Source organism: Herpailurus yagouaroundi, unplaced genomic scaffold (genome assembly GCF_014898765.1).
Source record: "Herpailurus yagouaroundi ecotype Mexico unplaced genomic scaffold, PumYag 217, whole genome shotgun sequence".
Lineage (NCBI taxonomy): Eukaryota > Metazoa > Chordata > Mammalia > Carnivora > Felidae > Herpailurus > Herpailurus yagouaroundi.
Window position 1 is genome coordinate 4,411,701 of NW_024412448.1, and position 13,389 is coordinate 4,425,089.

Genomic DNA, 13,389 nt, shown 5'->3' on the forward strand with positions numbered 1-13,389 from the left:
CGTGACCCCAGGGTCAGAGCTTGTACAAGGGCCAGGGCCCGTGACCCGAGGGCCAGGGCCCGTGACCCGAGGGCCAGAGTCCAGACTCCAGGGCCAGGGCCCATGACCCCAGGGCCAGGGCCCGGACCCCAGTGCCAGAGCCCGGACCCCAGGGAGAAAGGATTTTTCGGAGTAGGGGAAACCTCGTGGGAAAAAAGTGTGGACGGAAGCGGCCTCGGGTTTACCTCTGTCCAAGGAGCAGGGGTCTGCGTGGTGCACCAGTTGGGGCGTCTCTGGGCTGCTGGAGGCTCTGCCACTGGGGCACGTCCTCTCCCAGCCAGTCTGGAGAAGGCGGCCTGGTGTGGCCTGCTTACTGGTAAGGCGGAGTCCCCCTGTGCTGTCGCTGCACTGGGGGGAGTTCACAGGGACAGAAGGCTTATCCTTCCCAAGCCCCCTGCTTTGCCCGAGCCGCCCACTCGCAGAGCAAAGCCACAGAGTCCCGTGAAATCGAAGTGCCTTGAAACGTAGGCGAGGCTGAGGTCTCGAACGCGCTCATGTGACTCCGATGTGGCTGGTTCTCGAGCACCTGCCGCGGATCGGGAAGGGGGAGTGGCGTCTCCAGAATGTCCCGAGTCACGGTGCGGGGACCCTTACGTGCCCTCTCTCTCCCTCAGCAGCCGGATTCAGCTGAAGGCCCAGGAAAGGAGACCGGGAAGCAGAACTCCGTGAAAACGGTCTTCCAGGGGACGGTCGCCAAGACCAGAGCTTGGCTTCAGAGCATTTTTCAGAGGAGCATGTTCTTCAGCTACAGGTCGCAGGTCACGTTCAAATACGAGGAGGAAATCAAGGTGAGCTGTGTGGGGCCAAGGCACTGACGCGGCACGCTGGCCCCGTGCTCTGTCCCCAGGATGCACAGCCAGGGCTGGTCGTGCTGCCCACGGTCCACCTGGTGGGGTCCACCGTGCCCCCCCCCCGCCACAGGCCCCGGGGGAAGGTGCTGAGACGCGGGGCCTGCGGGGAGAGGGCTCCCTTTCAGCAAGGACGCTGGCAGGCGGTTTGGCTGGAAAAGGCAGGAAAAGGCAAGAGTTACTTGAAGGGGAAACTGGGCAGAATAATCCCCCAAGCGTTAAAAATGAGCGAAGGGTGGCTTGTGGTCCATTGACACGAGAGGATTCTCAGTTAAATGCAGTAATTAATAATGGTAAGATAATACTGATTAAAATGTAGCCGAACATCTACTCTGAGGCAGGTGTGGCTGTTAGCCCCGTCTCACAGAAGAGGTGACGGGGTTGGGGGACATGACGAGAGAGTGGACCAAAGCGCGGGCAGCCCAGCCCCGGGGACTCCCTCAGAGCCCCACAGCGGGCGAACCGGGCTGTGTTCTTGAAGACTGTAGCCAGCTGCCAGGACGCAGCTGTAGAGAAGGGATGAGCCACCCAACCGGATGGCCCCCTTCACCCCCTCGACCCAGATTTCAGCAGGTGCTTGCCTCCCAGGACACTTGAGCGGGATAGTGGTAAAATCACACAGCCGACCCTGTGCGTGCACAGGGCTGGTGATGCTCGTACGTCTCAGACTTAACTAACCCTTCTCCACACGGAAGGGGGCATCAATCCAAATGCCTGGAGCACGGAAGTCCTATCACTCACCCTCAGAGGGACAGAGTCTGAGGTCAAAATGAAGAAAACGCACGTCAACCTTGAGCTTTGTTTAGAAATTTCGTTGTTGGTAGTGCGACGGGCGGAGCGCTTCTGGAGTTGTCTGTGTGAGCACCGGGCACAGGGATTCGGAAGCCAGGCGTCTTTCTCACTGTGGAGAAGCAGACGTGGCAGAGGGCCAGGGGCCCGTGGTATTGCTGTGAGCTCGTGACCTGGAGGGCTGGAGGGGCTCCCAGCTCTCTCCACTGAAAGGCCTGGAAGTCATGCCGGCCAGGCCCCTGAGCGTCGCGAGCACCCCCAGGCCTGGCTTTACCATCCCCACTGAAAGAAACCTGGGCTTCAGGCAGGACAGCTGGCCCCACAGCCTGACACCCCTTTGGTAGGTGGCAGGCCCGCGTCCCAGACCAGCTCCCGGGACAGTCGCTCGTTTAGCTCCTGGTACCCGGTGACACCGTTTCCGAGCTTTGGCGGCCGTACTGTGCCCGAGTAAGGCACGAGCTCAAGGGGAACACGAGTTGGCCATACGTGGGCACTCCGTCGCATCTTTGCGATATTTCTGCAAGTCTAGAGTCATTCCACGTTTCTAGAAAAAAGGAAACAGAAGGTCGTCCGAAGGGACTACTAGCCGAACCTGGGACAGTTTGGTCATCCGGACGAGTAATTCCGGGACTGGACAACAGACAGCTCATTAACCCTTGAAACACGTTTACAGAAACAGAAAGGGGGGGGAGGAGAGAAAGAGAAGTTTCTCGTTTTATTGGAGAATGCAGCCAACGGAGGTGGAGGAAACCGCCGTGGTCACAACCTTCATCTGTAACACGGCGGTGATCGTAGACTCCGTCAGGATTCATCCACGAGTGCTGAACTCCGTGGGTGTGAGCGTTAGGAAGCGGGGTGTCGGGGATCTGCTTGTCCTCATGGGAGAATTAGGAGTCAAGTCAGATCGAGAGACAGTCTACAGAGAGAAGAATGGACGGCCTCCCCATCACCCCCGTCAGGGGACAGGGTCCCGCCAACACCAACCGCCCTGAGCGTGACGCTTGCACCGTGATCGTGCGGCCGAAGGGCCACGATGCCAGGAGATTCCTTCCCACGTGTTTAGAGGACCACGTGGCGCGGAGCCTGCACCTTCTCTCCCTGTGGTTCTGCACAGAAAACGCTTCACGAAGGAGACCGAGAAAGCAGCTGTTAAATACCAACAACAGGGCAATCCAGGTGAAGGAACAGGGGGTCTCACCGGGCCGTCCCTGCAACTTTTGTTTTATGTTCGGAGTTCCTTGAGCTAGAATAGGAGACAGATACGTTCAGCTTAGAGACCAGCTACACGGTAGGAGGAGCATCCCCGCTGCCTGGTCCTGTCGAAGCCCTTCCTTTCCAAAGACTGGGACGAGGATGGCTGCCCTGCCTCGCCACTGACACGGCTCACCGGTGACAGAGATGCGGTCAGAACCCAGGTGTCCCGCGCCCCTGGAGCTGCCATAACAGTCTTTCCTTTCTCGTAGAATTCATCGTGGCCCTTAGTTGTCCTGCGGCTGTCACTGATATGAGGGCTTTTGCAGGTCTGGAGGCGGCTGGTGGAAATAAACTTCCCCGTGGAGTATGGCTGGAAGGAGTCATTGATAGGGGACCTGGAAGGAAGAATCAAACAGGTAGGAGAAGTCGGGGTGTTCTTTTCAGAAGCAAGTTGGTGAAGCCAGACCATTCATAACATCCTGTAGATACGGAACGGTGCATTTCATGGGTGGTCCTGGTGTGCAGGGGGCGTGGGGTAGACCTGACCTTGCATTTAAAAAATTTTGTTAAGGGGCACCTGGGTGGCGCAGTCGGTTAAGCGTCCGACTTCAGCCAGGTCACGATCTCGCGGTCCGTGAGTTCGAGCCCCGCATCAGGCTCTGGGCTGATGGCTCAGAGCCTGGAGCCTGTTTCCGATTCTGTGTCTCCCTCTCTCTCTGCCCCTCCCCCGTTCATGCTCTGTCTCTCTGTCCCAAAAATAAATAAACGTTGAAAAAAAAATTAAAAAAAAAATTTTGTTAAATGTTTATTCATTTTTGAGAGAGAGAGAGAGAGAGAGAGGGCAGGGGAGGGGCAGAGAGAGAGGGAGGCACAGAATCTGAAACAGGCTCTGAGCTGTCAGCACAGAGCCCGATGAGGGGATTGAACCCATGAACCACGAGATTGTGACCTGATCTGAAGCTGGACGCTTAACCGACTGAGCCACCCAGGCACCCGTGACCTTGCATTTTTGATCCGGCCTTAATAGTTTGACCAAAGGTGATATTCCAGAGAAGAATGAGGGAAAGGGTCTTGCCTCCAGGGAAACCCTAGGTTTATGGAGCAAAGCCCTCCCATGTGCAGTAGCTTCTAATGGGACAGATTGCTTACTAACCCCGGTGACAAAAATGGGAAAACAAAAATGTTTTCATTTCTTTTTCTTTTTTATTTTAGAGACAGAATGCAAGCAGGGGAGAGGGAAGGAGGGAGAGGGAGGGAGAATCTCAAGCAAGCTTCATGCTTAGCTCTGCGCCCTGCGTGGAGCTCGATCCCACGACCCTGGGATCATGACCTGAGCCGAAATCAAGAGTCGGACGCTCAACGAACTGAGCCACCCAGGCGCCCCCGTGTCTTTATTTTTAATTAAAGCCTGTGACCCTAGGAAAATCAGGACTCGTTTTTACATGATATGAGAGTTTTGTACGCCACGGTCTCAGGGGTGTTTTTAGGAAATTGGAAGCACGGGGGAATCGCGTATTTTTCAAAGTTTCCCTGCTTCTGCAAGCTGCTGGGCCAGGGGCTTTTTCTGCAAAGCGGGAAGAGAGACGCTGCATCGCAGCCTCGTTTGTCTAATGGCTCCAGTTGGCGGGGCCAGGGGACATGGTCGGGGTGGGGTGTGACGTAAACTCCCGGGGACCCGATGCAGTGTGGGGAAGGTAGGACAATCGGGGCGCTTTTATTGCACAGAGTATTAGAGCGCAGCCCCAAAGCTCTCACGCCGTCGCCCTGTGTTGCAGGAGAGGCCTCTCGTCCAGATCTCTGCCTTCTGCAGCACCCACTGGGATGCCATGGGGTTAGAAGACAGCGTGTCAAGATGCTTCGAGAAGTGTGTCATTGAAGCAGTGAGCTTGGCCTGCCAGGTGAACAGCCTCTCACCGCGTGGGAAACGCGTTTGGGTTCACGGCAGTCCTCTGACATCATCAGCTCGGGGCCGTTCAGTGCCCCCTGGTTCTGAGCCCCGGCTGCCAGTGCAAACGTGGGCACCGGGCATCCCCCTTCTAGCCCAGAGGGAGGGTCCTGAAGTTCAGTACCCTTGACCCCGAGAGGCCGCTCAGCCTCCTGCTACCACAGCTAACGCACCGCTCACGGGTGACCCCGAATCAAGCAATCCAGTGCTGCGCCTGTACGTCCTTCTCATTCCTGCTGGATTGTCTTCTGTTTGTTTTGTTTTTTTGTTTTTAATTTTTTTTTTGTAAGTTTATTTATTTTGAGAGAGAGAGAGAGCGTGCGCGCGGGCAGGGGAGGGGCAGAGAGAAGAGAGAGAGAATCCCAAGCAGGCTCCATGCTGTCAGCGCCAATCCTGATGTGGGGCTCGAACCCACAAACCATGAGATCATGACCTGAGCTGAAACCAAGAGCCGGACGCTTAACCGACTGAGCCAGCCAGGCGCCCCGGCTGCTGCTGGCTGGTTTTACCACCTGCTCACACTTGCTTAGCTCGTGTGCAGTCAGAGACCCCAAAGGCTGGCAGAACATTTATGGAAGAAGACAATGAGTTTGGAAAGATCCTGTCAACTCACGTAGGGTTTTTCCTGCAAAGTGGGAAGAGATGCTGCCCCTCCTGGCCCCTTCGGAACAGCCTCTCCCACTCTGTGTGTGGGTGAGCTTGGGGCTTTCTGTACATAAAATCACATCGTATGCAGAGAGAAATGGTTTTACTTTTTCCTTTGCAATCTGGATGCCTTATATCTCGTTCTCCCTTCATTGGTGTGATTAGAGCCCCCAGTGCAGACGTGCCTTACTTCTCATCTCAGTGGGGACGCCCTCAGTCTTGTGCCTCTGAGCGTGTCGTCGGCTGTGGACTTTTCAGAGACGCCTTTCGTCAGCTTGAGGGCATTCCTTCTAGTCGAGAGTTTTTATCGTGGAAAGGCATTGGATGTCTGAACGCTTTCTGTGTCTGCTGAGACAACTGTGCGATTTGTTTTCTCTGGATACGATGTATCACATTAACAAATGTTCCGTGTTATGGGGCAACTGGGTGGCTCAGTTGGTTGAGTGTCCCACTTAAGCTCAGGTCATGGTCTCCCCATTCGTGAGTTTGAGCCCCGTATGGGGCTTTGCACTGACGGCTCAGAGCCTGCTTGGGATTCTCTCTCTCTGCCTCTCTCTCTCTCTCTCTCTCTCTCTCTCTCTCATTCAAAATAAATAAACTTACAAAACACAGATCTTTGGGGCACCTGTGTGGCTCAGTCGATTAAGCCTCTGAATCTTGATTTCAGCCTCGGGTTATAATCTCATGGTTGGGGAGTTCAAGCCCCACATCTGGCTCTGTGCTGATATCCCAGACCCTGCTTGGGATTCTCTCTCTCTCTCCCTTTCTGCCCCTCCCCTGCTTGTTCTCGCTCTCTCGCTCTCAACAGTAAATAAAACTTAAAAAAAAAAAAAACACGAAAACAGGGGCGCCTGGGTGGCTTAGTTATTTGAGCATCCGATTTCAGCTCAGGTCATGAACTCGCGGTTTGTGAGTTCCAGCCCCATGTCGGGCTCTGTGCTGACAGCTCGGAGCCTGGAGCCTGCTTTGGATTCTGTGTCACCCTCTCTCTCTGCCCCTCCCTCGCTCATGCGCTCTCTCTGTCTCTCAAAAATAAATAAACATTAAAAACGTTCTGTGTTAAACCAACCTTTCACCCCCGGGATAAACCCCACCTGGTCATGGTGTATAATCCTTTTTATATGTTGTTGGATACGGCTTTGCTTCATCCTTTTAAATATCAAAAAGTAGCTATTGTAAACGAATCCCTGCTTTTTTTCCCAATTACCGAAACTTTTTATAAAAACTTTGAACCTGAAGAAGGAGGATGTTCCATCTCTGTGTGGGGAATCGGAAGGAGGATTACAGAGTATGTGCTGAACGCATTACAGTTGAGAATCATGGTTTAGGACAGGGTATGCGTATTAACAGCTTTCTCATACTACGTTTGGCATCCTTTCTGGGAAGTCCAGGAGACCCGCAGCAGGCCGCCGTGAGCCCGAGGAAACGGGTTGTGCCGTGCAGGTGCATCTGTGTGTATTTTTTGCCTCTGTTTCTGCGTCTCTGAGGTTTGTCAGGTGAGGACACGGCATGCAGGGAAACAGAAATGCGCTAAGAAAAGGGAAGTATTTTCTTCTCTTGCTTTTTTTGAGGCTTTGTAAACCACAGAGGATTTCTGGAATGCTATTGAATGAGCGGTTTATTTACATCCTTCGAAGGCAAACCCTCCCGAAAAACCTCCCGCATTTCCCTCTCTTTGTTCAGTCTCAGACCAGCATTCTTGAAAGAATCTCCCATCACGACCTGCAGAAATTTGGCAGTCTTGTGTCGGCCGTGATCACCAAGTCCTGGCCAAGGAGCAACGGGCAAGCCGTGGATGACATGGATGGGGTGTTAACGCACCTGCTCACGTGGCCGGACGTCAAGCATCTCTTCAAGTTATACGGTATGTCCGTGGGGGGGTGCAGGTGTGTCTGTCCCGTGTGCTTGTGTCTTCCTGAGCCCCGGGGTGGGGGACAGAGTATTAGACCTGATACTCGGGCGGGTTGATGTTCGACCAGGGAAGCAGAAGGGAGGAGGGAGGGACGGGAGGGGCGGGAGGGAGGAGCCCAGGAGGATCCAGGGTATCCTGCTCTGTGGCCCCCATTCCCTGGGTGCCTGCCATGCCCCAGCTTCACTGCCAGCATAGGGTCCTTGAAACAGTCCCGAAAGATCCCTGTTCTTCAGGCGAGGAAGCCGAGGCGGGGGGCTCGTAGTGTGACTCACCCGAGGTCTCAAACATAAATACCAAGAACTAAAGTCCAAACCCAAGTGTGTCTGGCTCTAAAAAGCACTCTCTGTTGTTCTGAGATCAGCGTCCACGTCGAAGCCGATGCTGACGACCTTTCACAACAAAATAAATACCGTCTGTTCCTTTGCCGCCACCCCCCCCCCCCCACGCCCCGGGTGTTCCGTGGTCAGAGAGGGGGAGATACGTATTGCCCAGAAAATGTCGTATTCAAGTTTATGTAGAAGTCATTAGGTTCAGATGTAGGGCAAGGGCACTGGATTTAGGACAAAAAAAATCCCAGTTGGAGGATTCAGAGTCTCCGTTACATCGGAGTCTTGCCTGTCAGTGCTGTTGTGTGCATAAAACGAGGTCTTTGATGGGGGCATGGGTGGTTTCATGAGCCTTGTTAAAAGCTACTCACTTGGAAAGATTTCATTTGTGTCTTTTAAAATTAATGGGCGCTTTTAGGGGCGCCTGGGTGGCTCAGTCGGTTAAGCATCTGACCTTGGCTCAGGTCATGATCTTACGGTTTATGAATTCGAGCCCCGTGTCGGGCTCTGTGCTGACAACTCGGAGCCTGGAGTTGCTTTGGTTTCTGTGTCTCCCTCTCTCTCTGCCCCTCCCCTGCTTGTGCTGTGTCTCTCTCTCTCTCTCTCTCTCTCTCTCTCTCAAAAATAAATATTAAAAAAATAATTAATAATAATTAAAAAAACTAAAACTAAACATAAAGTAAAAATTCTGTCCTCTCACTTGATCTTAAAATTCAAATTCCCATTTTTGCAAGAGAGCCAACCTGTGCAGAATATCAAACCCTCACATTGATGTGTCTCCGCAAAAACGCCCCCTGCAAACCCTCCGGGTCACCCTCGCTGGGCACCCGCGCGTCCCTGGTGCAGGCCACTGTTCCGCTGCACGGATTCTCATGACGCAGGGCTTAAAGGAGACAGTAGTTCCAGAACAACCCTCAGCGTGCTGAAGGGGGCTCAGGTTTTAAAAGCCAGAGAAGTGCGGCTCTCCTCTCCTGCCATGGCGGGAGTCACCTTTATGAGCAAGGTCGTTTGGGAAGCCTTCCAGAAAGCAGAATCGGGCTAAGGGAGAGACGCTTCTGGAGACACAGGGTGACCTTTGCTGGTCTCGCGTGCAGGTGGGGGCAGAATAGCAAGGAGGCCGCGGGGCAGCGCCGTGTCGTGCAGGGGCGGGGGGCGGGGGGCAGGAGCAGGCGCCCGCTCCTTTAACTCTGTTCTCAACCTGCTCAGAAACCGATGAGAAGGTGCTAGCCAACATGACAGAGGACGGCAAGAAGCTGTTGGCCACCGCCGACTCCGTGTTCACGAAAGTTACCGAGGACCTCCTGGATGGCACTGTCCTGGTTGGACACTTGGAGCTCATCATGAAGCACACCAATCAGTTTCTCGACATCTGTCAGTTAAGTGAGTGTCAGCGGGACCGGACTTGAGGTTCCTGGACAGGGACCGCGGGTGTCCGCGTATTTTGTAGAGGGGCGACCTACATCCTCCTACGATGAGGGGCTCTTCCTGTCGGTCAGTGGAGAGGGGACGGTTTCTAATCCTCAGGAAAATGGTGGGGAAGTGATAAAAGAATGGGCCGGTAAGACTGCCCTGTTTCTCTCCACGAGGCTGGGCCCGTGGGCCTGTGGGCAGCGTGGCTGTGCACGTAGCAGCCGCCGCGTCCCTCCCCGCGGCCGTGACCTCAGAGCATCCTCAAAGGGAGCTGGCAGAGGGGCGCCCGGGTGGCTCAGTCGGTTGGGCGTCCGACTTCGGCTCGGGTCATGATCTCACTGCTCGTGGGTTCGAGCCCCGCGTGGGGCTCTGGGCCGACAGCTCGGAGCCTGGAACCTGCTTCGGATTCTGTGCCTCCCTCTCTCTGCCCCTCCCCCGTTCATGTCTCAAAATAAATAAACGTTAAAAACAAATCTAAAAGAGAAAGGGTTAGGGTTAGAGGGTTTTCGCTGAAAAGGATACCCTTGCTCCTCCTACTGGGCTTCTCTCGTTTTCCAGAGAGAAAGTGCCTTTCACCCCAAGAGAAGAAGCAGGGTGTAAAGGAAGTGTTGGAGTGGAGGGAGGAGGAGCTCAAGTTTCTGAAGAAAGAGAAGAAATGCGTCCACAGTCTTCTGAAGCTGTGCGGGGAGGTGAAGCACCTGGTGAAAGGTGACAGTCCGGGGAGCCCACGTGGACCAAATGGAGGGTCCCCGGGGCAGGGGAGGTGGGGAGGGTCCGAGGGCACCATCCACACACGTCACACAGCAGCGTCTACCTTGGGGGGGAGGCATTTCGTGACGTGTCCATTTTTAACCGCATCACACGGGCCACCTTGGTCGTCTCACTGTTTACCGCTGTGCCTCCGCATGACCTGACCGAATACCCACTCGCCGCCCTGGTCTCCCGGGCCCGAGCGTTAGCTGCCGCAGAATCACAGAGGGGAGATCCTGCCCAATCTTGGATGCGTTGGTCCACTGTCCCTGTCGCTGTGGACAAGCCCAAGTCAGATGTGACTCTGACCACTGGTCATTCTCTGTCCGGAAGCTCTGGCGATCTTTTCGGCCCCGCTCTTTGGAGAGTTCATAGTGACGAGCCGAGGTCCGGGTTGCTTTTCTATCCGTCGTGTTGGGCATACGTAGGTCTTCCTGATCTAGAAATCCACGTCCTTGACTCCCGGGAAATTCGCGTGAGCTGTCTCACTGGTACCTTTCCTCTGGCGGGAACACGCCCCGTTGGGTCCCAGACCCCCCGCAGCAGCCGCGTCGCTTCCGTGGATCTCTTCTTCAACTTTTGTCCCTTTGGTGTTTGCTCTGCTTTCTGAGAAGTTTCGGCCCCTTGGCATCCAGCCTTTCCCTTAGCGTTTTTCGTCTCCGTTGTCACGCTGATTTACAAGAACTTTGATTTTTCTCTAAACGACCCTGTTTCGTGCTAATCTTGCTCCTGTTCACCATCGCGGCATCTCGTCTTTCTGAGATTATTGTCATTTTCGGCTTAGAGGTTTCCCTTGCCTTTTGTCCCCAGAGTTTCTTGTTTCCTCCAAGTCCTTATGTGGATGTTTTTCTGTCTTTCACGTTAAAGATCCCCCCGTGTGTCTGGGATTTTTTCCATCTGTAGGAAGAGGGGGGGCCTAGCGAACCGGCTGTAGCCCCTGAGGGTGGTGTAACTGGGCCTCAAGGGCACGTTAGGTCCTGTCCCAGGGGTGGTCAGACCAGCGTGGGGGGCACAGGCCCGGCGGCCGGGGTCCTGGGGGTGGAGAGACGAGAGGGGCTGGAGGACCGTCTGCATCTGGTGTGGGTGTTCTGGTCCTCTCTCAGGGTGCTGCTCCTGCCTCCCCTCCTCCGCTGCCCGCGGCGTGTGTCCCTCTTTGTTACAACCCCTCCGTCGTCTTCTGAGGGAGGACATGCGTCCAGGCACGCCTGATTCTCCCGTTGCCAAACTCGCTCCGCGTCAGAGCTGTCTCTGACTGAGGTGGAGACGGGCGGGCGGCCTGCCGTCTAGAACGGGGTGTGCGTGAAAATCGGACCTCTTCTCCAGCCTTTCGATCCAGGCCTCCTTACTTTCTCCCTCCTCTCCACCGACCTGTGTGACCTGTGTGTATGCCACCAGGGAATCCCAGCCTGCCCGCTGCGGGCTGGCGGCCCTCGCCTTGGGGCCCAACTCGGCCTTAGCCGTGGCTGCGGGTCTGCTTTTCAATTCCACGCCCCACCACCCTCCTGCTCTGGCTGTGGTCTTTTCCGCTCCTCCCAGTCGTGGTTTATGACTTTTCCAAGACCTTGTCTGTTGTGGCCCTGGAGCGGGTTTGGGGAGGGAGCGAGGCGGGCGATGTCCACACGGTCACATGCGCCCGGAGGTGCCTAGAAGGGACCGTGCTTGCTTTGTTGTGGAAAGTCACGAACAAGCTGGGGCGGGGGGCAGGGGGGGTTGTGGGGAGACCGGTGGGTCCTTACTGAGGAAGAATGATGGCAAGCGCGTTCACGCAAGTTGCGTTTCGAGCAGTGAGGACGGTAACCATGGGGAAAATAAAGTAGAACGGTACCGCGAGTGGAGGTTTGACTTCTGACGTTCCTTTGTGGTTTCCAAGTGGATCTGGAAGAGGTGATCAGAAAACATGCAGAGGACCTCAACGGTAAACGTCTGAGCGACGCCGTGACCGTGAGGTTGTCGCCCGCCTCCCCGGACGTAAAGAGGACGACACATTACAGCCTGAGCCCCCAGGTCCAGGAGATGGCCAGGAAGATGGACTGGTTGAAGGACAGCCACCTCTTCCAGGTGTTCTGGGCGGAAGCCGCGAGGGCGCTGAGAGAGCCCGGGAAGGAGCTGGAAGGGCAGATACTTCAACCTGAAGAAGCGTATAAGTATCTGTACTGCCCTTGTTTCGAGAAGTATCAGGATCTGTATGAGGATCTGAAGTCAGGAGAGATCACCTTTCAGGAGGTCAATGTCATGTTCAACGACTTTGTGAATAAATACAACAACCTCACTGTCGAGCTCCAGCTTATGTGTGCCCTGGACAGCAGCGACCAAAGAGACTGGATCGGTGACCGTGTTGGGCAGATCAGGGAGTACCATCACCTGCATCAGGCCGTCAGCTCAGCCAAGGTCATCCTGAAGGTCAAGGACAGTTTGGGCCTGACCGGTGACTTCCGTGTCCTGCACACGTTGTTAAACTTTGTAAGTTATTTGCCAGGGACCCCTGGGGTGGGGGGCTGGGAAGTTGGCGGGGGTGTCTCACGGGCTCTCTGGGTTCTCGAGGCTGGACAGGATGGTTCCACAGCCTCCCCCCAGCATTTCTTGATTGCACCTCATTCGATGCCAGATCATGCCCAGGGCCTTGTTTCCACCTTTGTTTATAAACAGCGTGAGTGCCGTTGGCACTCGCTGTTTCCCCGGGTCGGCGTGAGGTCCGAGACCTGGGGAACGGGCGATGACCCTCTTTCGGTAGCCGGGGATTTGGAGGGAGTGATCTGGTCTCATGGGGCTAGAGAGGGGCTGGAGGGGCAAAAGAGGGGTTGGTTTCGCCCGGCTCTGTGCGTCCCCTGGTGCCAGCAAGGAGCGGTCCGCAGCAGGCTGTCTCTGCTACGGGCAAGAACCGGGTCCCACGAGGTGTGTCCCTTCAGGCGAGCATTGACAGGGTATCCCGTGACCTGCAGTATGGTATAGACGCTTGCGATGATGATTAAAGTTTAGCACAAAATTTGGAATTAAAGCACACGTAACCTTGAATCCCAGCAGCGTGCCCTCGAGTAAGTCACTGCTCCGGGGGTCCGTGCCCTTACCCGCGAGGTAGGAAAAGTAGCAGTTTTTGCCTGGCTTTCTGGCACACGTTGCTTGGCAGAACGCCAGGCATGGAGCAGGGGTGGTTCCTGTACCGATTCCGGGGACAGCAGGGGGGGTGCTGGCGTCTCGGGGACAGGGGCTCCATGTGCCTGCCTCCGGCTCCCGCCAGTGCAGGAAGGGCGGGGATGGGGCCTCCGGGATGGTCGTCGCTACGGCTCCAACTCCAGGGCTCCAGGTAACCCCGTCCCGCGCACAGTAGAGCCTTGTCTTGCAGACGGACAACTTCAGCCAGTTCCGCCACGAGAAGCTGGACCGGATCAGCAAGCAGCTCATCCAGGCCAAGAAGCTGCTGCAGGACATCACTGAGCCCCGGTGCCAGTGTCTGAACGAGCTGTCCCTGAGGAAGGAGTTCATTAGCTGGGTCCGGGAGGCTCTCGGAGGTACGGCGGTCGGCGTCTGGAGGGA

At 55.5% G+C, this 13,389-nt stretch overlaps 1 protein-coding gene across 5 annotated transcripts in view; it reads left to right on the top strand.

Moving 5' to 3' along the window:
• RNF213 (ring finger protein 213) overlaps positions 1 to 13,389 on the top strand; it is a 117,994-nt gene that overhangs the window by 36,861 nt on the left and 67,744 nt on the right. For 3 of the 5 annotated variants that reach the window (XM_040456612.1, XM_040456608.1, XM_040456610.1), the window contains 8 exons: positions 654 to 827; positions 3,197 to 3,286; positions 4,646 to 4,768; positions 7,144 to 7,324; positions 8,905 to 9,078; positions 9,667 to 9,816; positions 11,729 to 12,318; positions 13,199 to 13,364. In XM_040456612.1, coding sequence (XP_040312546.1) covers positions 654 to 827; positions 3,197 to 3,286; positions 4,646 to 4,768; positions 7,144 to 7,324; positions 8,905 to 9,078; positions 9,667 to 9,816; positions 11,729 to 12,318; positions 13,199 to 13,364 — 1,648 coding nt within the window. The remainder of the gene's footprint in view (positions 1 to 653; positions 828 to 3,196; positions 3,287 to 4,645; positions 4,769 to 7,143; positions 7,325 to 8,904; positions 9,079 to 9,666; positions 9,817 to 11,728; positions 12,319 to 13,198; positions 13,365 to 13,389) is intronic. The other 2 variants (XM_040456609.1, XM_040456611.1) reach the window with 2 other exon arrangements.